This window comes from Vigna unguiculata, chromosome 10 (genome assembly GCF_037176805.1).
Source record: "Vigna unguiculata cultivar grain cowpea cultivar isolate G323 ecotype 2 chromosome 10, ASM3717680v1, whole genome shotgun sequence".
Taxonomy (NCBI): Eukaryota; Viridiplantae; Streptophyta; class Magnoliopsida; order Fabales; family Fabaceae; genus Vigna; species Vigna unguiculata.
Genome location: NC_140801.1, coordinates 39,194,102 through 39,220,195, shown reverse-complemented (window position 1 = coordinate 39,220,195; position 26,094 = coordinate 39,194,102). Strand labels below are relative to the sequence as shown.

Below are 26,094 nucleotides of genomic sequence, written 5' to 3'. Positions count from 1 at the left end.
ATTCTTTTGTAAATATTAGATTAATAATAGTTTTGAGCTTTGAATTATGGGCCTAGTGTCATAGGATTTTATTTAGGCCTTGTATTTGAGCCATAATTTGAGCTTGGGCGTAGTAGTCTAGTTTGAGTTAGAAAGGAGATAGACCTAGCTTTGGGCCAAGGAGTGTGCACATGAAATTAGGGTTTTTAACTTACCTTGTAAGTTTCCTACTTAAGTGCACAAAGGCAAAAAGAGTGTGAGTGCTTAGGTGGCAAGTCACACCTCAAACAAGTCTCACTTGTCTCCAAATGTCAAATTCTAGAGTTGAAAGTTTGGCTCTCCTTTTTGGAGAATAGTCTAGGGTTTCTTGGCCTATAAATAAAGGCCTCTACCATTGTAAAATTTAGCTTGAATTTGAGTAATAAAATGTTGCCCAATGTCAGCACATGCATCTTGTTTGAGCTCACCTTAGAGTAAAATCCTCTAGTTTCCTTTACTAGAAGTTGGCCTCACCTCTCTCTAAGAAACCTCGCTTAAACCGAACCAAGACACTCTCATTCTCGCTCATTCTCTTTACTTCTGCACCACTCTTCATCATGTCTCCATCATCTTTTAGCATTGATGCAAGCAAGCTTAGAGGAAGACCATCAATTTATTTGATGAAATAAATGAAAGATTTATCATCTATATAATTTTAATAAGGTGAAATAAATTTGTTTAGAAAATGTGCAAAAAATTCCTAAGTGCTTTAGTAGCATCTTTGACGGGTGTTACAGCCTATCCGTTGGGTCAACTAAATGAGGTACCTTGCCCTTAAGCTTCAAGTTAGGCCATTTTTGCTTCTTCTTTTATTCTTCGAGGGTCTATTATTTTTGTTACGGCTCTGGAACAAGAACTTAATGTTGAAATTCTTTACTAAACAAACAAGGGAATTTTGTAGATGTTATTATTGAACATTTTGGAGAATATTCAAGTGTTTTCTGAGCTATTACTTTAGACCTGTTGGGAGCATCTTTAAAATGTTTACATGTTCTTAGGACATCAAGAATAACCAATTTAGTGGATTTTATAGCTTGTAACTTGTTAGGAGTAAAGAGGTTTAGCCCTTTAATTGGATTTAGTAGTTGAATGTTCTTATTCTTCCTTCTTTAATTCCCATTTTTTGCTCATCAATTAGCTTAGGGCATCCACTAGAAAAAAAAAGATTTATTTGCAGCCAAAATCTGTCAATAATGGCCAAAATTCGTCGGTAAATCAAAATTTTCGACAGATATTAACTATCAAAAATTCGTTTGTAAAATACTTGTTGGTAAATTTTACCAACAAATTTTTCATATCTGTCAGTAATTCATACATATATGTCAATATAATCCTTCCTTTTTCTTTTTTTTTTCTATTTCCTTCTCCTCTAAATCCTTCCTCCTCCTCCTTTCCTCCCCTTCTCCTTCTTTGTCACCACAATCACCGTCACCGTTATCACCATCAGCATGATCGCATTTAGCTCCTCTTCCTCCACTAGTCCTTGCCACCATTACTATTGCTATCGGTGTAACCATGGCCCTCGTTGTCATTATCGCAATTGCCTTTCTCACCTATTATCGTTGTCACTCCCATTTTTCCTTCCTCTTCTTTCTCCCTCTCATTCTTCTCTTCTTTTTCTCTCCAATATATAATTACAAAAATTATAATTTACTGATAGAAAAAAAATTGTTAGTAATGAGCATTTTAATTTACCGACAAAAATAAATTTGTTGGTAATGAACTTTTTAGTTTATTAATGAAATTATGAAAGAATTTTATCACGAAATGGTTAAGTCTAGAGTGGGAACTTTGACACCTATTTTACCGATATTTTTTAGAATTTTACCAACGAAAAAAAATTGTCGATAATGAAAATTTTAATTAAATGATGGATTTTATCAACGGATTTTCCGTTGATAATTGAAATTCTAAAATTTGTCAATAAAATATGTTGATAATTCGAATTTACAGATGAACTTATTTTCATCGGTAAAATTTTATTAGTAATTTCAAAAATTCTTGTAGTGGGAGCATTAGGGTGTTTCTGACATGGTCAACATAAACTTTCATGTTGCATTCAACCTTCATCCTTAGAGGCTCCAAACTTATGTCTAAATGCATCATGGACATGTTAATGTTGGTGAACGAATGTTAGCAAGCTATGAACTCTCTTCATTCAATGATTTATAGATTATCCATAATACCTTTCATATACATCAAATGTGTAAATAAAGTAAGACAATTGACTTCAATGGTATCTTTTTCCATTCCCTTTTATGTACTTGAGGAATATGAGGTATGAGATATATGATAAATTGAAAGGAATACCATTTATCAAATGATAGACTTACATTTGTTCATGATAGTCATCTATTCTTTTTGTTAGATTTTTATCTCAATTGTCATAATCAATATTAGATAGGTTTTCCTATAATATTTTTAGACAAATTCACTCCATATAAACATGGTTAACTTCATGATTCTTTTTATTTTACTTATCTCGATCATGATAATAGTAATTAGGGAACCTTTATTGGATAGTATAAGATGACTACTTGGTTGACAAGAATAGTTTTTCCTAGTACTAAAAACTAAATGTCTCTCTACTTAACTATCTTGACATGCCCCAAAACATCACAATAAGCTCTAGATAAATGTTTTGTTCCTAAATGAAGAAGTAAATAATGTCACACTTTACAAAAATTGGTATGAAAGTTAGTTCTATTGTGTCTAGCTCTTTAACATCCTCTTCACTTTGAGATTTTCTCTTTGATTTTAACTTTATATTGTGATTAGGCAGTGGCGGATCTTGACCAACATTGTTGGGGGAGCCCAAATAATAAATTCAAAATTTATACATTTCATTATTGTCACTAACACAATAAAAATGAATACATAACTTAGTATAACGATAACTAAAAAAGAAATCACAAATATCTAAAAGATTGTTCTTCATTCCTTCAGATCCCTGAACTCATCAATAATTAAATCAGAACTAAAATTTTCAGCTATTTCTTTTTCAATGTAAATAATCATATTGTCGGTAAAAAATTTATCTTCCATTTTATTCCGCAATCTTGTTTTGATAATCTTCATTGCAGAAAATGATCTTTCTGTTGTAGCTGTAGAGACAGGAAGAGTTAAAATAAGACGAATTAAACGATCAATCAAGTAGAATGTCCTTGACTTTCCTGTTCTTGCCAAAGATTGACATAATTCAAGCATGGATGATAAATTCTTCAAATTTGGATGGTTATGAGCATCAATAATAAAATGTTGAAGTTGAAATTTTAAACTAATCTTCTCTTGTTCACTAAAATCTAAAGGATAATATTTGTTCACAAGAGTGCATATATCCTCAATGTTAAAAGCTTTATAAGCATCCTTAGGAACTAAAGCATTGCTTAGAGTTAAAAGTTCCATTGTTTGCTCACTAAAATTGTCATTTAATTCTTGCAACTGCTTGTCCACTGTAACACGAAATATATTCACCCTAAAATGATGTTCCATAGTGACATGATCTTTTTGATGTCGAGAACGGCCATGACGTGCAACATAAGTAGAATTAAAATCAGGAATATCAATGTCATGTTGTTCACAAAAGAATACCACACCTTTCAATAGATTTTGCCAACCATCCTCCCTCAACTTTTGAATCAAAATTTTAGTAGAACAAACCAATTGCATAGCATTCAATATATCCTGAGATTGTTTCTGCAAAGCTTGGCAAAGACCGTCAATAATTCCTATAATCTCTTTCATCATGTGTAAAATTAATACGAAATCAAATGAAGACAACATATTCAATGTAGCATCAGCATCACCCCTTTGAGAATAAGTTGATCCATCAACAATAATTTTTTGAAGAACCAGACAAGATGCATTATATAACTTCATCATACTACAAATGGAATAAAAATGCGAGCTCCAACGAGTATCACCAACTCGTTTTAAAGTGCCAATTTGATTTTTTCCTTTACCAATTTCAAGTTCACCCATTTCTAACAATTGAGTTATTCCATTTAATTCAATATCTTGTAGCTCATCATGACGTTTACTAGAGGAACACACAACATTTACAATATAAGCCAAATTTGAAAAAAATTGATGAACTGGAATGACCTCTCTTGAAGCAACCACCAAAGCAAGTTGTAGTCTATGAGCAAAACAATGCACATAATAAGCATAAGGATTATCATTGAGAAATAATGCTTGCAACCCATTCCATTCTCCCTTCATATTACTAGCACCATCATACCCTTGACCGCGGATATTGGAAACATCAAGAATATGCCTAGAGAGAATGACACTAAATTCTTTTTTTAGAGTGGCGGTTGTTGTATCCTTAACATGCATAATATCAAAAAATTGTTCTTTTATATTACCATCCTTATCTACGAATCTCAAAACAATAGCCATTTGCTCTTTTTTAAATTCATCACGTGCTTCATCAACAATTATGCAAAATTTAGAATCTCCAATTTCTTCTCGAATGTGACTTCTTACTTTTCTAGAGAAAATGTGCAAGATTTCTTTCTGAATATGATGAGAAGTATACTTAGCATTATACGGAGCATTTTCTAACACAACTTGTGCCACTTTATCATTATATGATGCTAGAAGTTTAATCATTTCAAGAAAGTTACCTCTATTACTTGACTTTGGTGTTTCCTCGTGGCCTCTAAATGCACAAGCTTGAAATGCTAGCCAACGAATTGTGTCAATAGATGTTTTGAGCCATAAACGATTCTTGCATACTTGTTCTGAACTTTGAATATTTATAATGTTATTGATGTGCATAGATTGATTCAACAAGTCTTCACAAGCTTTCATTGCATTGTTATGCGGTGAGCAAGGACTATCTCCAATGTGGTTGAGAAATGCATATCTTTTTCCTGCATTAACCTTTCTCCATGATCTAAAACCTTGTTTAGTAAACACATCTGATCCAAAACAACCATCTGGCTTTGAACTAAATAGATAACATGCCAAACAATAAGCTCCATCATTAGTTGGGGAATACTCTAGCCAAGAAAGAAACATTTTAAACCAACTAGATTGAAATCTCCTTGGATGTTTTTCCTTAGAATAAGGATAGTTTTCAAGTTGCATTTGATATGGACCCCATTTTAAATAAGCTCTTCGAATCTCATCTCTTTGACTCATTGGATATTCCCATATTTGAATACGTTTTTCTGGATCACGTTCCAAAGAATTAATTTGAAACTCCTCACCTATAATATTTTGAAGCTTAAAAGGGGGCTCCTCTTATTGAACAATTGGAACATTAGCATCATGCTTCAGAATATCTAGAAGAGTTGAATTTGTCATGTTTTCATCTTCACTGGTAGCTTCCCTTTTATCACTTTCAAAAAATGAATCTATTCTTTTATTCTTCATCAATATACCTATTTAAAAAAAAATAATACTAAAAAATGATTTATCATAATCTAATAAAAAATTGAGAGACATAAATACCAAAAGAAAATTCGATGATAATCAAACCACACTTAAAATTCAATTATAAAAAACACACAGTACAATCATTTTTTCTTCTATGTTGATAAAATAAAAAATTAATATAAAAGAGGCTCATTAAATAAATTATTAAACTAATATTTCACTATCAAGTGAGACAAAAGAGAATTACCTTCTTCTTTATTTCTTCGAGGATGGAAGAGAACAATTGAGAGATGAAAGCAAAAATAATTGATCTTTTTTCTCTTCAGAAATAAAAGAAAATAGGTAAGAATGGAAGATGAGAACAATTTGAAAGAAATTCAAGGCATAAACATATAAAAGAGGCTCATTAAATAAATTATTGAATTAATACTTCACTATCAAGTGAGACGAAAGAATTACCTTCTTCTTTTCTTCCTCGAGGATGGAAGAGAATAAAGGAGAAATAAGAGAAAAAATAATAGATCTTTTTCTTTTCAGAAACAAAAGAAAACATATGAGAATAAAATATGAGAACAATTTATAATGAAAACAAATAATAAAAAATATCTTGATAAATCTTTTTAATCTTTATTTTTTATTATATTTGATTTTATATTTTATTATTTATTAGTATTAATTATTATATTTATAAAAGAAATAAAATATTTGATTTAATATTTATAACAAAATAAAATCAAAATACCTAATATCTATAATAAAAAAAGGTTTAAATATGTTTTTGGTCCCTTAACTTTCAGTGAACTTTGGAATTAGTCCATTTTGAAACTTTTGACTAATTTAATCATTCATCTTTTGAAATTCGTGGATTTAGTCCTTTAAATCAAATTTTGTTAAGTTTATTTGACATTTCAAACGTGTTTCATAATAGTATTTGACTTAACATTAAAGCAAAAATGTGTCAAACAATATATACAACTCAAATTCAATCTTGAAATGTGTACGAAACATTAAATAAACCTAACAAAATTTGATTAAAAGGACTAAATCCACGTATTTTGAAAGATGAAGGACTAAATTGGTCAAAAGTTTCGAAATAGACTAATTTCAAAATTCACTTAAAGTTAAGAGACCAAAAACATATTTAACCCATAAAAATAATCAAAATATCTATTCTAAAAAAAATTTCAAAATTTTTGGGGGGGTCAAGGCCCCCTGTACCCATAATACTAGGGATATCAAAAAAATTGATTTTGAATGGGTTCATTTTATCAATTGGTTTTAAAATATAATATCTCTTTCGTTGTAAACTATCATTCAACATTATTTAATTGAGTTATTTGGACTTTGTTTGAGATTTATGAATATTATGTACTATATTTTATTTGAATTTATAGTTAAAATATGTTGTTAAATATTTTTTTTTATAAATATTCGCGAATACCCGTGGATATTAAAAAAGTATGTGAGTAACCCACATAAGGATATCCACACAGATATGGGGGATAATTATCTAGCAAATAAGGTACGAGGAAGTTACTACTTATATCCTACCGCCCATGACAAATAAATTACATTTTGCATTGTTTTAATAGAAGACCATGATTAATAGTATGAATGTTAGATCATTTAAAATATTAATGTATTTTATATTTCTTCATTTATGATGTTTATTTATATTTGGTTACATATTAAATTTTATTTTTTTCAAAATATGTTTGATTTTTCTACATATAAATTTTTTTTTAAATTAGTTATGTCAAAGTAGGTTATATATCATAAAACGACCTATTTGTTTTTTCAAATTTGGAACTAACCTTTTAATATAAATGTGTACACTACTTTCATATATTGAAAGAATTAAATACTCTACGTAATATTTCACATTTCATCCCATATTTACCGTACATTTTAAATAAAAATAACGAGATTTATCACAATTACAAAAACATTAAAAATATAAATCTTTTATAGGAGAACATGATTTCATAATAAATTTTCTACTTAGAAACATTTGCACCCCCGAACTTTTTTATGTAGTAGATGCACACGCTCTCTTATTGCTAGTAGTAGTGACCAAGGGGGCATGCCCCCCAATTTTTTTTCTTTATATTTATGTATTTTAATATATAATTTTAAATATATTTTTTAAAAAATTAATATTTGTAATATATTTTATATATTTTATATTCTAATATATTTGTACACATCTATATTTATTGTAAGAAAAGTTTTTTTTTTGTTGTCCTCGATTATTTTTCAATTTTATATTTTAAATATTTTTAAAATAAAAATAATTATTTTATTAATATTTTCTTTTAAAAGATTATTTATGTAATTTAATTATTATTTTTATTTGATTTTTTTTAACTTAATTGTTATAAATGAAAATTAATTATAGTAAAATTATAAAATTTATTTATATTTAATTTAAAAATTATAATAATAACAATAATTATAAATTCATTATTTTTCATTTTCATGAAAAAGTAAATATAAAGCTTTTACTAGTTTATGTAAAAATTTTGAGATTACTTATTTGGTTCCTATTCTCATTCAAATTTATTAAGTTAGTCATTCAGTATTTTTTGTCTCAATTTGATCCCAATTTTTGAAAAAAATGCAATTTTTTATTTTCGTTAAATTTTTTAAATCGGATTTTTCATCAAAATTGAAGTTGTGCTTAAAGATGATTTGATTTGTTGTTATAATTGACATAATTATAGTGTCAATTTTGATAAAAAAAAATATTTCTTTCACTTAAAAAATTTAACAAAAAAATCAAAATAGATTGCTTTTTTAAAAATTAAATCAAATTAAAACTATTAAAAGAGCAACTTAACATTTTGAAACAAAAAAATAGACTAAAAAATAATTCAACTAAAATTTTAAGATCCAAAAAATTTTGGCCTAAGAACCGCCGGTCAATCTAACTATTATCACAATTACAAAAATTATTGAAAACAGAATTCTTTTATTGGAGGTTATGTTGTAATACTATTTCTACTTAAAACCATTGGATTGACTTTATAACGTAAAAATTAGTTACATTATTTTTTATTAGCAAATTGTTGCTCAGATACAAGTTAGTTATCAAATTAAATATTCATTTGACCTTATACTACCTAAGTTGACGTCGACTGATTTAACCAATTCAATAAAAAATACAAAGACCTAGTTGACCCCGCATATATTAATGTATGTATATGTTGGTGGTTTGTTTCATGCGCCTTTATAAGTTTCTTCTTACATCCCATTGAAAAAAAAAAAACTTTCTATTTCTTTTAATTATGCAATTCAAATATTAAAAATGACTTATTAATTACGTAAGAAAGTAAAGTTTATTTTTATTACATAATTCAGATTTTTTTTTTAAAAAAATGCTTTTAGATTATACTATCTTGGAGTACAAAATAATTTATGGATCGTATAATTTAAAAATCAATAATAACTTTCAAAATATGTGATCCAGACATTATTTATTTTCGGATTATGTAGTTTAGAAGTATTTTTAGTTTTTCGATGCAATATCTAAAAGTCAATTTTCTTTATTTTCGAGTTACATAAATCTGAAAGTGATTTTTAGCTTTAAAACAATTCTTAAAAATCATTTTTGACTTTTCCATTATACATTCTTTAAAAAAGTTACAAATTATGCAATCCAGAAAAAAAAATTATATAGAAATAAAGGAAGAAACGTATAGAGATGCAAGAAAAAAACTTTGGTACATGATTTTAAAGTGTGAACTTTCAAATCATATTTTCTTCAACTTTATAATGATAAAAAAAAAATAGTGCTAGGTTGGACTTATCATATGTTAAGATCTCATATATATTTATACTTTTTTTTTTAAAGTTGATCAAGTCACTCGAGGATCTAATGATCTAACCTCTTAGTCAATACCTCGATCAGATCATTGATTGAAGCAATTTTCACAACGTTCAAGTGTGTTGTTGAATCCATTTAAATGATAATAAAAGAAAAACTTCTTTTACTTATGTATTATCCTTCTTTAAATAAAACTTACACGACATCCTATAACGTTATCTTCATAAGAGTATATAATGTATGTGTTCACCTAATCTTATTATAAATCATAAAAAAATTAATTTCATTCAAATATTTTAGTTTCAAAACTAAAAATTTCAACACAGATAAAACCTCTTTAAAAGAATTGCGTCACTCTAATTTTCCATGTGCTATCAACGAACCTACATTATTCTATTATTATTATTATTAATTATTATTATTATTATTATTATTATATATTATTATATTTTTTTTATGACTGACTGAAACTGCATGCTGTTGCTTGCTCTAGAGTTTGATGGTCAAAGGGAGTGAGTGAAAGGGAAGAAAGAATCTGATATGGAAGAAAGCATCACATTGACAAGAGAGCCTTTTCTTGCTCAAGAACAGCAAACTTCATCTTCTCTGATCAATCATTTGTATATTGGTCACTTCTTAGCTAGATGGGATGCCAGGTTTTCCTTTCACCTCTCACCATTGATTTAATTATTTGAACTCAAATATTATTGATAGATATGCCACTGATCACTAGTGTTTCCGGTGCTTAATAGATTTCATTTTTACAAGAATGCAAAGAAAATTTTCTTTTTCTTCTTTGTAGTTTTGAAAATCTCCCTGATTAGGAAAATGGGTTTCTGCCCCCTGTTACCAAAGCGGATGACTTGAAATGGTTGTTTGTGCTATGAAATGAGAAATTTTTTTAGTGGGATGTGCGATTTAACTGTATCAATTACCCTTAATTGTACCAAGCTGGGAAATGGACCACATTAGATGAGATATAATATACATGCATGTAAGGTGTCTGGGATATAGCCAGTTAATTAGGATCATTCTGTCTTAGCTTTGGAGTTGAATTTTTCAAAATCACTGTTACCCAGGAATGGGCTGCACTATTTGTTATTGGTTTGGTTTTTGCTAGTTAAATTCACCGTGCATCTGTGCTTTCAGGATGTGGGAATTCTCTGTTGGTTTATATATGGTCAACATATGGCCAGACTCTTTGTTGTATGCAGCAATATATGGTGCCATTGAGTCAGCCTCCATTGCACTGTTTGGCCCCATAATTGGAAGATGGGTTGATAAGTTGTCTTATGTGAAGGTGTGAGCCCAAAGTATTACTAATTAGCTTATCTGCTTTTTATTCAAGGACTACTAGTGCTTCTGACCTGTAAAGCTTTCTGTCCTTTTGCTACAAGCTAAACGCTAAGTTAAGATTTTTTTATTCTACTTGTCTTAATAGAATGTATGGGTCCAGTATTGAAAGGCTACTTTTGTGCTTGGTCTATCTTTTTTCCCCTTTACTATTATGTGTGTACGAATGAAGAAGCCCTAAAATGGAAAGAAATGGGTAAAGAGAGGATTATATAAGTGAAACTGCTTATAAACAGATGCCATAAATTTTGGTCAAGATGTGGCGTATAATTCTTTGCTTAAACCATTGGTTCGTTCTGTTTCTGGACTTCCAAATCCATCACATTCTTTAAGACCTTAGATTCTAACAGCATATGCATGTGAAATGCCAAAATCTTTTCAAGAATTATCTAAATAATAAGAGATGAATAATTCAAAGATGAAAAAGTATATAGCAATATCTAACACAGAATAGCTTTAGTTATTTAAATTTGGTTCTTAATTCTTTGATAATGAAGATCAAGGTGTCTTTGGTGAAATAACTCTCACAGCATACTTTATTGGCAGGTTTTGCAGTTGTGGTTGGTGACACAAAATCTCTCTTTTGTTATTGCCGGGGCAACTGTAGTTGTTTTACTTGTAAACTCATCTTTGAAGTTTACAAATTTTTCAGCTTTCACATTACTCTTATGGACCATCAATATCTGTGGTGGCATTGGTGTGCTTTCTACCCTTGCCGGTACAATCTTGATTGAAAGAGAATGGTAAATTTAATTGTTGTCTTTACTATCTCTCAAATTTACAACTCTGAAGAATATTAATTATTTCTAAAAAGTTTTTTTCTGGTTTGCAAGTAGTTTCATTGTGCCCAGTAAAGGAAAAATGGTATGTCCAAATATGGTTACCACCTCTATTATGTCACTTCAGAATGTAATGCCTTTGCTCATACTACATAATCTAATGTCTTAAATGTAACTGAATTATTAGGGATACTTAAGTAAATGGAGAATAAATATTTCTGTGAAGAACGTGATGTTCTTGTTTCTATTATACAGGTTGTTAGTTATAGCGGAAGGTCAACCCCCAGAATTTCTGACAAAGATAAATTCAGTTATAAGACGCATTGATCTAACCTGCAAACTTCTTGCTCCAGTTATTACTGGGTTTATAATAAGCTTTGTTTCACTAGAAGCATCTGCTATAACTTTAGCACTGTGGAATACTGTGTCCGTTTGGGTGGAGTATTGGCTTTTTACATCTGTATATAATGGGATTCCAGCATTAGGCGAAAGTAGCCAGAAGAGGATGGCAAGACTTTCACAAAGTGATCAACAAAGAAGCAATCCAACTCTGGAGGAAGATAGCTTGTTTTCTGTTACTGGTGGTAGCTCAGAATTGGTCGATAGAAAACACAGTAAAAAACTCTGTGAGAAGATTTCAGAAATTCCTTATGTTGCTGCATGGAAAGTTTATTTAAAGCAACCAGTTGCCATTCCTGGACTAGCTCTGGCTTTGCTATATTTCACTGTACTCAGGTGAAAGCCCATAAAAAAGTGTAGCAAGTAAACATTACATGAAAATAAAAGACAAGCCAGAATTAGCCTTTTCCACTAATGCTTAAAATATCCAGTTTATTTATGAAGCTTGTCCTTTTAATTAATTTTGTACTCTTCTTTGTAGGTAGAAACATGTCTTGCATTTTTTTGCTGTTTGTCGGGCATGAAGAGTTATTAGAATCATGATAAAGATATTTTTTGTTTTATGTTCTAATGAGAGTCATTGATAAAATTTCAATGTTTTCCTCAGCTTCGGAACTTTGATGACAGCTACCTTAGAATGGGAAGGCATACCTGCATATGTTATTGGAATAGCAAGAGGAATAAGTGCTGTGATTGGAATTGTTGCAACAGTTGCATATCCTATGCTACAGTCAAAAATAACAACTATTAGAACAGGACTTTGGTCTGTATGGTCTCAGGTATAAATTAAGTAATGAATGGCTCTAAAATATTCTGTATAGATGATATGAGTGCCAGTCAAATACTCAATTATGTGAACTAAAAAAAAAATGTATTATTGATATAACAATAGTGTATAGGTTATTTAATTAAATGGGTTATTCCTACCGATCTGTGTTGTCCTTGTTTATGTATGTTGTGCATTCAATTGCAGTGGACTTGCCTCCTTCCATGTATAGCTGCAATGTGGATCCATAGGGGATTTCTATCATCATATATTCTTATGGGCAGTGTAGCCATTTCTCGGCTTGGATTGTGGATGTTTGATTTGTCTGTGCTTCAACAAATGCAGGCGAGTTGACCTGTATTACCTGATGTTATTCAAATTTCCCTAAATATTTTATTTTAACTGTCTATGATCAATCACTGAAGTTCTTTCTTAACAGTCATCTTGGCCTCACTTCTCTTATTAATTTTTTTCGTATAGGATCTTGTTCCTGAATCTGATCGTTTGATTGTTGGGGGTGTCCAGAACTCACTTCAGTCTTTGATGGATTTATTGGCGTATGTTGTGGGAATCATAATATCTGATCCTCGGGTGAGCTTTTAAACATCCATGTCCTACCCAAAATATTTTTTTTTTATATATACTTGCTACGTATGGGTTTTCCTTTAGGTCTTTGATAAAAGACTTTCTGAGTATCTCATCAATTTTCAACTTCTGACAGAATTCTCTAATTTCGTTACGTAAAATTAGATCTAACAATATACCTCTAGTTAATCTAATTTTATAGTTGAAAACTTTCTTTTTAGACAACAAATTTTTCAGATGCATCTCCATTATTGGAACACTCCCAAGCTTTCTTATGCACCACAACTTCTGGTTTTCGTTTAAGGTTAGAAGAAAAACAGCAGAGCCAGGAAACAATATAAAATATTATGAATTGCAAAAGGCCTAAAGCTTTTATTGAATCTGGCTTGTATTTACTGAAATAACTTAATAGAAATCTTGCTCTGTGATTTTAGGAGTTGGTACTGATAGCTGAATAATAAAATATGAAACTAACACACTAACAACTAAAAACAAGATAACATACTCTTATCAATTTAATAATTGACTTCTTCAAAATTAAAATTTAAACTGCTTTGATAGTATCTAAGGCAGGTTTCCAACACTCCTTGCATTGAGGATGCAAACTCTTAGTTTCTCCCTTAAAAGTTTGACCTGCTGACTTAGAATGATTTGGATCTTTTGTTCCAAGATAGTTTTCTCTTGTTGAAATACAATCGCTTCCCTTTGATATAATTGGATCTTCGCATTTTCAACTTTTAACTTCTCAATCAACTATTTAATTTCAATCCTTAGTGAAAACATTTTATATCAGAAGAACTTATCTTTGTCTCAAACAAATTATGCTTCTCTAATGACGATATCATACTTCCTCTTCTACTCCTCCGACTACTCTTGAGTAGACTAAGCTTGTTCCTTTACTTATACCAACCTTGCTTCAGTAAAAAAGATCTTGCTTCTCTAAACCAACCTTGTTTCTTCTTCTTCTTCTTCTTCAATGATTCCTCTATTGTAGCCAACCTCAAGATTTCATTTGAAGATTTGATCTATAACAATATTGAATAGCATCATGCGGTCATGTAACCTACTTCAACTAGTGGGATAGGGCTGTTATTGTTATCATTTTCATCATCAAAAGATGGCTATTGCTTTGAATCTAATGCTTATCAAAATCTCAATTATGTTGATCATGCTTCTTTCTATCTGTTTAACTTTTCAGGAGTTTTGGAAGTTGACATTTTTATCATTTCTAGCAGTCACATTAGCTGCACTCCTCTACTGCATCCATGTATATCATGTGCGGAAGCACCTCTTTCACTTTGATCGTCTAAAGTGGAATTAAGGTTTGGAAAGGCATCTTAGGCAACAAATGTTTTAAGATTAGGATGAAGTTCTGTGCCCTTTGAAGAAATATATACATTTGTGAAGGAGTGACAGTGTTTTGTCTAATGGGTAGAATTATTCACAATCATCCTGCTTTTAAAGAATTCATTTTGCATAAGAGTTTCCCTCAATAGATGAGACCATATATGTGATTACATAAATGAAGGTTTTAAGCCTAAAGAACAAATTCTCTTTTGGTATCTAATGTTTGTAGCATATTTGTACCTAATAGGTAAGATCATTATCATTTTCATCATCTCAATTACTTCAGTTGATTACCCTTTTAAAGCAAACCTCATGCCAAATGCTACGTGAGTGATGCAATAGAGACTGCTTGATATTGTGACCATGTTTAGAAGCACAACTCTTGTGACAATCAAACACTGTACAATTCAGCTCATATGGAAGCATGTACAAAATTTGAAACTCTGGAGATATGGTAAAAATATTTATCAAGTGTCTTTTTTTACTTTGGATTAATATGGTTGGAAATTTACACTTTCAGGATAACATTTGTATAAGATGCTGAAAAAAATGCTTGAAATTCTAAGACTGAGTTGGCTTCATAGGTAAGCCTTCTGCACCATGCTTGTACCAAACCTATATTCTCTTTTTTTTTCTTATACACAATATTTTTTCTTCTCCTATATTCTCTCTCAAAATGTAATCGTGTTTTAAAATATATATATATATATATATATATATATATATATATATATATATATATATATATATATGAGCAGTTATTTCATCTATATATATATATATATATGAGCAGTTATTTCATCTGTATTTAATATTATGAAAACCTTACAAACCATGCCATGATTGGCACACAAATAAACAAATTTGTTCTTTCATGCAATGCTGATAGAAAATTTCCCAAGCTGTGTAGGTTGTTTTGTCTTATCTCATTTTTTTTAGTTTAACTAAATAAAAACTACTTTCATTTATAACACAATAAGTATTAATGGCTTTAATGAATTTTTATATATAATCAAAATTGAATAAAAAAATGTAGCCTAATCACATTGAATTGTCATTTATCTCCAAACAATTATAAAAAAAAAATTAAGACAAACATTTGAAACAATACAACAAACTATCCACATACAAAAGTATACAACCATTCCAAATATAGTTACAGTCAAGTTGGCTAATTAAATTATTTAATTCAAAAGTTTGGAGTGGCACCATATTATTCTCTACTATATTAAAACTGTCCAAATATAGACACATGTCAGCATTGTATCAAATTTGTCCTCCTTGCATACTATTTTATATTCTACAACATTTTTATCTTTCTTTTCATGGCTTTCTTTTTCACTTGTCTACTCTGATTGTGTGCAGAACAGGACCATTCTGGTTGTATTAAGAAGTACAATGATGTGGTTGTGGTTGGATACCTTAAAATAATGAGATATTATTAATCTAATAGTTACATCTAAACTTAACATTTTGGTTCTCTGTATATTTTTTATTTCCAATTCTGGGACCATGAAATAGTTTATGCTTCTCCATCAAGAGTGGTAGCTCTCTATTGCACCACAATCAAGGGCAACTGTCATAGGCTAGCAAAAACCACTCTTCTGTTCACTTCATCAGCCAAATTACAAAAACTGAGTGAGTTGTGAACCCAAATTGTGCTATAAATACCACGAAAAGTTAGATTCATGACATGGGAATCACAAAGAAGAGAAGCATACAAAATTGTAAAGGTTGAAGAGTTTGTGCATTTTGTATCAGGAAAGATTGTAAGTTTCACTTTTATTCATTCTCAAATGAAGAGCATTTGTTGATATATCTACATATCTTTTTCCAAAGTAAATGTAAGTTTTTTTTAAATTTTTTTTTTATATATATATATATTTCACATGTATATTTTGTTGGAGGCAAAAGTGATAGAACTTGGTTAGAAATTAAGGAGCCTTAGTCCTCCAAAAAAGAAATTCACTTATATATAAATAAAAGTATTTTTTTTAATTTTAATATATTATACATATTTGATACCTCTAAAATTTTTATATATTTAAAAATAATTTGAAACTCTAAAAAATTGAACAAATTGACCTACATATAGATTCAAATTTTAAAAAATTATTGAAATATACACTTATTATCTTATTTTAAAGTCCTTCTATTAAATGGAATTTTAAATAAATTACGATTATAGTGATCTTAAAAATATGTTTATATCATATGAATAAATAAAGCACATTTAACTATTATAAAACCTAGTCTGCATAATTTTATCGCTTGAATAACAATTGCTTTGAATTTTATTATTTATAATGTATTTAATATTATCTTATTATTAGCATATTACTTTGTTTATAAATAGGTTAAGTCAATTTTTAAACCTAAAAACATTAAATAGACCAAAGAGGGTTTTAGAAAGGTAAACTTAGACCTAAAATTTAAGTCTATGACCAAAGTACTCATTAGATTATGAATATTTTAGCCAGATCAAATTTATTTAACCAATTTTTCTCATCCCATTTTCATCCATCAATATTTCATTATTAATGCTTTTACTGTTAGTTGAATAGAAAGTAATTACATTGTTACGTTCTAAAAAATTAAAAGACTTGATTAAAATTTTTACTAAAAAGACTAAAATAAATAAATAATAAGAATTAAAAGATAATTAAACTTAATTTATATCTCTGCTCTTAGTAAAAAGATATGCAATTTTTAGTATACGCGATATTTTTCTACTATTTTATCCTTCCGCTAATTTTAAAACCTGACAGCCATTATTATAAAATAAATGAGTAATTTTTGAAACAGTAATTTATAATTCAAATTTAACAATTTTTAAATAGATAAATAAGGACTGAGTGCCCTTTTTCAAATATTTATTACGATGAAAACATTTCATTTAGGTGACTACTTTTAATTGAATAACTTTATGTTTGATCTTACAAAAATAACTAACAATAATCCTCCCATATTTTATTCAATTTGAAATTTCTTTTCCTTCTCTTGTACAACATTCACAGGACGGCACAGGTTTTTTTTATATATTATTCCTGCACTTTATGCGTCCCATAAAAAAAATATTTTTCTTTTTCAAATTATATAATATAAAGGTGAAAAATAAATTTTGAATTATGTGATTTGAAAATTAAAAATAACTTTACATTATACAATTAAAATTTTTTTTCTTAAATTTTTTGACAAATTACATAATCCAAAAATTAAAAATAATTTCTAAATTATATAATTTAAAAGTTCATTAACTTTTATATTATACAATCCAAAAGTTTTATTTTTTTTCTTAACATTTTAAAAATATTTTTAATTTTCAAATAAAACTCAGAAGTACTTTTTATTTTCAAATAATCTGAAAGTAAAAATACTTCCAAAATTGTAAAACAAGTTTTTTACATAAAAAGATAACATAAAAGCTATATAAAAGAAGAAATTGCCTTATAGGACGATCATGAATTGAAATTTTAAATATCCGATCTAAATTTATTTTAGATCTAAATAATTGCACTAAATTTAATATTCAGTTTTTTTTTTCAAAGCATGTTTGGATTTTTATTTTTCTTAAATTCAGATATAAATATAAAGATCAAGATTTAAATCCATATCCAAATATTTGGATCAAGATTTAAATCCATATTGAGATAATTTGATAAAGTTCAAAATTCAGAATTTATTATTTATAAAAGAAATTTAAACTAATTTTATAAAATGTGTCATCGAGGTCGACATTATCTAATTTGACAAAATTTTAGTCGAGGCCAACTCAGCCGAATTTCAGCTAGACCGACTTGGCTGAATTTCGGTTGTGGCCAACTCGGTCGACTTTCGGCATAGGTCGACGCAGCCTAATTCAATCAAGGCAAACTTGGTCGAAATTTCAGCCCAGCCAACTCGGACAAATTTCAGGCCAACTTGGCCGAATTAGAACGACTTTTGATCGGGGTAGACTTGGTCAAATTCGACCAAATTTTAGTTGGGGTAGACTCGGCCAAATTCGGACGAATTTCATTCGGGTCCAACTTAGCTGAATACGTTCAAAATTTGGTCGAGGTTGACTCGCTCGAATACAACCCAACTTTGACAAGGGTTAATGCGGACAAATACAACCATATTTGGACTAGGATCGACTCTACCAAATTTTGGTTGGGGCCAATTCGATCGAAATTATGCTGAGGCTGACTCAACCTAATACGACTGAATTTCGTTCAAGCCTAACTTGATTCAAATACGACAGACTCGGCCAAATTTCTATCACAGTCAACTCGAATGAATATGGCCAAATACAGCGAAATTTCGTTCGGTACCAACTCTTCAAAATTCAGCCGAATACGGCCATATTTTGAATACAGCCGAATATGGCCAAATACAACCAAATTTCATTCTAGATCGACTTTGCCAAATTATTTCCCTTATTGTCAAATTGGTCCTCCAATTTTTTGTTATTTTGGTTATTGGTTTTGCAAAAATGATTCAATTTGGTCTTTGCTGTTAATTTTTACCAAATTGTGTTAAAATCAATGCCACGTGTCAATTTCTGAATTTTTTTGAATTTTTTTTTGTTTTGTACACGTGTTGTGTCACGTGTCAAAATGATTCAATTTGGTCCATATATTTGTTTTTAATTTCAATTTAATCTCAATTTTTGTAAAAATGAAACAATATTACAAAAGATTATTACAAAAGCTTGAGAATAATTTAAGAATTGTTCAAAGAAATACTTAACTTTAATTAGATTTCTAAAACATTTTTTAATTAAGCCTTTGAACTTATATTTTTTGTCCCAAATTAAATAGATCGTTGTGAATAAAGGGTTATTAGACGAAGAAACTCAGCTTAAAAACAAACGTAAATTTAAAATAAAAAATTGAAAAACAAAATAATTTAGGTTAAATTACCTTTTGGTCTTTGTATTTGTTAAGTATTGTCAAATTGGTCCTCCAATTTTTTGTTATTTTGGTTATTGGTTTTGCAAAAATAATTCAATTTGGCCTTTGCTGTTAATTTTTACCAAACTGTGTTAAAATCAACGCCACGTGTCAATTTCTGAATTTTTTGAATTTTTTTGAATTTTTTTTTATTTTGTACACTTGTTGTGTCACGTGTCAAAATGATTCAATTTGGTTCATATATTTGTCCATATATTTGAAAAATGAAACAATATTATTGCTCCTTAAATTGACACTTAATTTACTTTTTGTATAAAACTTATGATGATATTCTTACCAACAAAAATTAAAAAACTTAAAAAAAATTAGAAATTGACAAGTGACGTTAACTTTAACACCATTTTGTCAAACTAACGGTAAGAACTAAATTAAATCACTTTTAAGAAAATAAAAACTAAATTGAGACAACAAAAAATTAAATAACCAATTTAACATTAGTTTGACAAATACAATAATCAAATGAGTAATTTAATCAACAATCTATAAGCTTATTAAAAATTAAAAATTGCCATATTATTAAAATTAAAAAACTTCATGCTGCTACTGTATACAATACGAATACGTGGACTTGTTTGTTGCCTAATTCTAGCTGAGACTAGCTGAGATTCTAGCCGCAACTCAGTGAAACTGTTACCATGTATAGTATAGATTTGACTTTGAATTTATTTGATAATTTTCTTTGTTCTTGAAAATATCTCTTTTAATAGTTGAAATTTAATTAAAAAATTTATATATCTTTAGGATTAATTTCTATATACAGTAAATAAATAAGAAATATTAATAAATAATTATTACGAAAATTACAAAATATAAGAGAGATGAAGTTATTTTTAAGTAATTTTAGTAAAGATATTTTTCATCTTGTCGATTATTTTTTAAAACTCTTATGGTTGAAATTACTCTTAGTATATATAAGATTTTGGTGAATAAAAGGGGTTAAAAAAAGTATAAACTGCTTATAATGGATGGTTATAATTGCATAAAAAAAATTAGTTTAATAACATTTTTGTCTCTATATTTATAATAATAATTCAATATTTTTTTCTATCTATTTTTTACTTAGTGTGATTTTTATTTTATTTTTTAAAATTTCAATGTGATATTTCCGTCTTTAAATTCATCATCTCTAAACCATAAGCGATCATGTTAACTTAGTTACAAATAAAATGCTATTAAGCCAAAAAAATATATTATAAACAACTATTTTAAACATTTATTGAATTCTTAATTGAGTTTTAAAAAGTAATGAATAACTTGGTGTAACCTCATTTAATACATTAGACTTTTGAAGTTTTGCAATCTGCATGTAACTTACTTGATTAAGATAACAATTGTGATGGATGGGTAATGGTGAAAAGGAGTGAGGGTAAGAATCTGAAATGGAAGAAAGCGTGAAACTGAGGGTGCCTCCACTCACTGGACAACAAGAACAGCCATTAGCTCTAATCAATTATCTCTACATTGGACACTTCTTAGCAAGATGGGGTACCAGGTTCTTCTTTTAGACTTCAACTTTTGATTTCATTCTCTCAAAAATTGGATAATGGGTTTAAACATTATTATCAGTTGAAATGACTGTGACATCAGAAATTTATCAGTGTGATGTGAAATATAGACTGCACAAGATATGATTAATTTGTCTTGTGATATTCCAAATCGTTGGTGCTTCAGTAAATGTGTTACACTATTTTGTGTTTTGTTTTTTCCATAACAAATAATCAAATTCGTTGAGGATCTACGTTTGCAGAATGTGGGAATTCTCTGTTGGTTTATACATGATCAATATTTGGCCAGAGTCCTTGCTGTATGCAGCAATATATGGTGCAGTTGAATCTGCCTCCATTGCTGTGTTTGGTCCCATAATTGGAAAATTGGTTGATAAGTTGTCTTCTCTTAAGGTGAGAACAAGTATTGTCTATCCAAAAACAGTGAATTTTGTAATTTTTTGTCAGATGAGGCCATGTTCTCCTTTTGCAATTAGTTATCATGTCAAGTTTTGATCTTAAGTATGTAACTTGTTAAATTCTTAAAAGAAAAGTTGTATCGTCCACAACAGTGGTTATAATTTGTTGGAAAAGATTACTTTTAGTTAATGATACCTATAGCATATACCAAAAAAATATCATGGTGCCTTTTGATAAATAACTCTATCTGCCTAATTTATTGTCAGGTTTTACAATTGTGGTTGGTGACACAAAATCTCTCTTTTGTTATTGCTGGGGCCTCTGTAGTTACCTTACTCAACCACTCATCTCTGAAGTTTACACACTTCTCAATTTTCATGTTTCTTGTGTTGCTAATCAATGTCTGTGGTGGCACTGGTGTGCTTTCAACTCTTGCCGGTACAATCCTGATTGAAAGAGAATGGTAATTAATATCCTTCAGTCTTTGGTGAGAAAAATATAGATATATGATAAACTGTCTATTGGTTGAAACAAATATTGATGCTAAAGATTAAAGATTTAGCTCAGTTTTCAACATAATATCTTAGCAATTTCTCAAGGTTTTGAAAGTCAGATAATTTTTGTGTAAAAAATGCTTTAGTTTCCATTGCACAGGTTGTTGGTTATATGTGAAGGTCAACCCCCAGAATTGCTTACCACGATGAATTCAGTCACAAGAAGAATTGATCTATGTTGCAAACTTCTTGCTCCTGTCATAACAGGGTTCATAATAAGCTTTGTATCACTAAAAGCATCTGCAATAACTTTAGCACTGTGGAATACTGTCTCTGTTTGGCTGGAGTATTGGCTTTTCACTTCTGTATATGAAGGGATTCCAGCTTTGGGCCAAAGTAGCCAGAAAAGGATGGCAAGACTTTTACAATGTGATCAAGAAATGAACAATCTTAGCTCTGAGGAAGATAGCTTGCTTCCTGTTACTGAATGTAGCTCAGAATTTGCAGATAGAAAATGGAACAAAAAAATTTCTGACAAAATTTCAGAGATTCCTTATGTTGCTGCATGGAGAGTTTACTTGCAACAAGAAGTTGCACTTCCTGGACTAGCTCTGGCCTTGCTATTTTTCACAGTACTAAGGTGAAAGCTTACAAACAACCATAGCATATCACTTTGCACAAACTTTGTTTTTCCCTGATATTAACATTTTTAACTTTTCAGAAGCTGTTTGATACTATTGTATAAGAGATAAGAATTGTTCAGATTCAACAAAGGAATTAGAAACACTTCAAAATTGTAGATGTATGTTTGTCAAACACATTTCAGATACTTCTTAGTCCAATCTACATTTATAATTGCTTACTTCTTGTACTTTTTAACTTTAATGTAACTACTTGTGTAGTAACCTGAGCATTTGTTTCTGGTGTGCATCCATGTTTTGTGAAATTACTGTTTTATTTCTGATAAAAAATAGTCCGAGCTAACACCATTGAACAAAGTCATTCAAAAGCATTAATTCTTAGCACAGCTTAAGTTGTATCATATATCTTGTCAAATGGGTATGAAGAGTCATTGATGGAATTCCAATTACTTGCCTCAGTTTTGGAACTTTGATGACAGCTACTTTAGAATGGGAAGGAATACCTGCATATGTTATTGGACTAGGAAGAGGAATAAATGCTGTGATTGGAATAGCTGCAACAGTTGCATACCCTGTGCTACAGTCTCGTATATCAACCATTAGAACTGGACTTTGGTCAATATGGTCTCAGGTATAAACATAGTAATGGATCAAAAATCTAAAGTGTTCTGTGTGAATAACATATTTGAGTATAAAAATCTTCAATTTCCTTTCTTTCTGAACCATTATCCAAAATATGTGCTGCTGATAATATTTTTAGTATAAAAGTTTGTTTCTTTTTTAAGGGTTACTGTTATTCCTATTGATCATTATTACCTTTGTGCATGCAGTGGACTTGCCTCCTTCCATGTATAGCTGCAATATGGATCCAAAGTGGCTTTCTATCATCATATATTCTGATGGGAAGTGTAGCCACTTCTCGGCTTGGATTGTGGATGTTTGATTTGTCAGTACTTCAACACATGCAGGCAATAAATAACCCTTATTGTTTGAAATTGTTTAACTTTTTTCTGTGTCTAGCTTTTATATATTGTCTTTGATGAATCACTGAAGTTCTCTTCTTTTTCAACTATCTTGGCTTGATTTCCCTTTGCAATTTTTTGAATAGGATCTTGTCACTGAATCCGATCGTTTGATAGTTGGAGGTGTTCAAAGTTCTCTTCAGTCTTTGATGGAATTGTTGGCCTATGTTATGGGAATCATAATATCTGATCCACGGGTTAGTTTCAAAACTAATGCATTCATTTATCACATTTTGAGTGCCCCTTACAACATTCAATTCTTACTGAATAACTGATCATTGTTCCATAAATAAAGGCATGTCTTGGTTTGGCAACTACCATTAAAAAAGTATTAGAATTTCAGCTTAACTTTGATCTCAATAAACTGACTTAGTAAAGGGAGATTTGTCAACAATTTGGTCTTAGTCTAATCGACGTGAGATTTTCAACATATTTTCTCATATTTAAAATATCAAACATGGGAATCAAGAAGAACCAGATAACAACAGATTTAAAATATCAAACATGGAAACCAGACAACATGTGACACAATAGGGTCAACTATCGATTTAAGTTAGACTCTGATCGGCTTTAATATCCTATTAAGATAGATAGTTGAATTTAAACCTAACTAAATTTTATTACATGAGTCCAATAATTGAAGATTTATCTCACTTATATACCACAAATTGGTATTATTTGTAACCGATGTAAGATTTCCCATACACTGCCCTCATGCCAAAAACATCGTACAAAACTACTTACATATTCTAGTTCATTTGCATAACTGATTTTGGTTAGCAATTTTCATTAGTCCTTACCTATCAAACAAAAATCATCTCCAAACAATAGTGCAACACCAACTTTGTTCTAGAGTTTATTTCCTATGAGTAGCTTTAAGTTTCATGCTATTTGAAAATTTTTCATCTGCCCTCAAAAGAAAGTTATATATTGCATTGAGTGTGATGCCAAACGAAATGAAAATGGTGTTAAACCTGTTTACTGTTATCTGTATGTTCAGGACTTCTGGAAATTGGCTGTAATATCTTTTCAAGCAGTGACATTAGCTGCTTTCTTATACTGTATCCATGCATACCGTGTAAGAAAGCACCTCTTCCACTTTGACAGAATGTTGTGGGCTAAATGTTTTGTAATAGCATCTTAAGTTGTGAAGTTCAATCAATCTCTTCGGAAAAAGTTTTCTATTCACTTTTCATACATAGAAAGATTTTTTTTTAATCAGAAGATATTAAGGCTTTTATTTGAAAATGTAATTGTATTTCGTAGAAAAAGCTTTTGATAGATCGTAACCAAACTTAAAGATTATCGAACCGATGATGTTCTTTATGATTAATCTTAAAAACTTTCTCCAATTTAAACTCAATAATGTGACCTTATAGATAATTAACAAGCCATATTTCCTATTTATTTTTATAGAAATCTCATTTAATTATTACTGATCAATTAAGTTAAAAAACTTTAAGATAAGAGATAAATTATTCTAATATTTTAAAATGATGATTTAAAATATAAATAATTAACTCATGCATATAAGTGTGAGTTAAAATCTTTTTTATTAGATAAAAATAAACATGAAGAACAATATATGAAGAAAAAAAAACTAAAATTCTGTTATTTTTAATATTATTTATTAAAAATGGTGTCATAATTTCTTATCAATTTAACTTGTTTATAATTCATACGTTTGTAATCTCATGTTGTACCTTCCTTGTATCTCCTAGGAAAAATACTCAACAAAAGTGTACGCTTCCTCTTAAATACGAGTCTGGCTTCCTATCTTACAAATTAAATTAAACCAAAATATACTTTTATTGGATTAAACAAGTTTAACAAAAAAAATTATTTATTTAGTTTGAAGTTTAAATTTATTAATCTGTTTTCAATTGTTATAAGTAAAAATTATTATATATATATATATATATATATATATATATATATATATATATCCAATTATTATAAATAAAAATTATTAACCCATTCTAGCTACAACATCTGTTTAGCTAACACATCATATTACTCCCAAATTGTAACTACTCGTTAATATGTTCTTTTCAAAAAACTATAAAAAAAAAAAAAAAAAAAACAAGTTTAATTCCGGTGTTTGTTAACTATCAGTCAATTTAGATTCTGAAATTAACACCACCACCAGTCAATTTGATTCCTAATGCTACAAATCAATTATTATCAATTTAATTCTTGTATTTGACAGTCGTCAATTCATTCTGTCCTTGTCATAATAAGGGATTAAACTGACTAATAAATAATAAAATTACGGACCAATGAATTTAAATCAAGGAGCAAATTAAAAATATTTTGCAGAGACTAGAATAATCAACAGTCAATAATTAATTGTTTAATAATTGTAAAGACTAATTAAAATTAATGGTAATTGTAATTTATAAATGATTAGGAGAACGTTGTACGGAAACATCTTTATCTGTGGTAGTAGAAAGAAGGGTGATGGAGTGGTAGTGTTTTCTCCACTAACAGAAATTCTTGACAATGAACTTCTTGAGATCTTTAAGACTGTCTTAGTGGATAGTAGAAACATCATTCAATTGCCTCCAATTTTTAAGTGCTTTACTTTCTTTTCAAATGCACTATGAGTTAGGCAATACTA

At 29.2% G+C, this 26,094-nt stretch overlaps 3 protein-coding genes across 3 annotated transcripts; 2 read left to right on the top strand and 1 right to left on the bottom strand.

Annotated features, from left to right (window-relative positions):
• Positions 1-2,952: 2,952 nt before the first annotated feature.
• On the bottom strand, positions 2,953-6,625 carry LOC146882565 (uncharacterized). Its single transcript, XM_085667455.1, has 2 exons — positions 6,622-6,625; positions 2,953-5,267 (listed from the first exon to the last, which is right to left on the bottom strand). Exons 1-2 carry the CDS (start codon positions 6,623-6,625, stop codon positions 2,953-2,955), a joined length of 2,319 nt encoding a protein of 772 aa, XP_085523581.1.
• Positions 6,626-9,701: 3,076 nt separating this feature from the next.
• On the top strand, positions 9,702-14,558 carry LOC114166176 (solute carrier family 40 member 2-like). Its single transcript, XM_028050854.2, has 8 exons — positions 9,702-9,885; positions 10,379-10,529; positions 11,129-11,325; positions 11,617-12,096; positions 12,368-12,539; positions 12,734-12,871; positions 13,007-13,117; positions 14,310-14,558. The coding sequence occupies exons 1-8, from the start codon at positions 9,770-9,772 to the stop codon at positions 14,430-14,432; spliced, it is 1,488 nt and encodes a 495-aa protein (XP_027906655.2). The 5' UTR covers positions 9,702-9,769; the 3' UTR covers positions 14,433-14,558.
• Positions 14,559-20,760: 6,202 nt separating this feature from the next.
• Positions 20,761-24,757, top strand: LOC114165465 (solute carrier family 40 member 2-like). The gene is made up of 8 exons (XM_028050083.2): positions 20,761-20,905; positions 21,161-21,311; positions 21,584-21,780; positions 21,972-22,451; positions 22,912-23,083; positions 23,283-23,420; positions 23,561-23,671; positions 24,475-24,757. Exons 1-8 carry the CDS (start codon positions 20,793-20,795, stop codon positions 24,616-24,618), a joined length of 1,506 nt encoding a protein of 501 aa, XP_027905884.2. The 5' UTR covers positions 20,761-20,792; the 3' UTR covers positions 24,619-24,757.
• Positions 24,758-26,094: the final 1,337 nt, after the last annotated feature.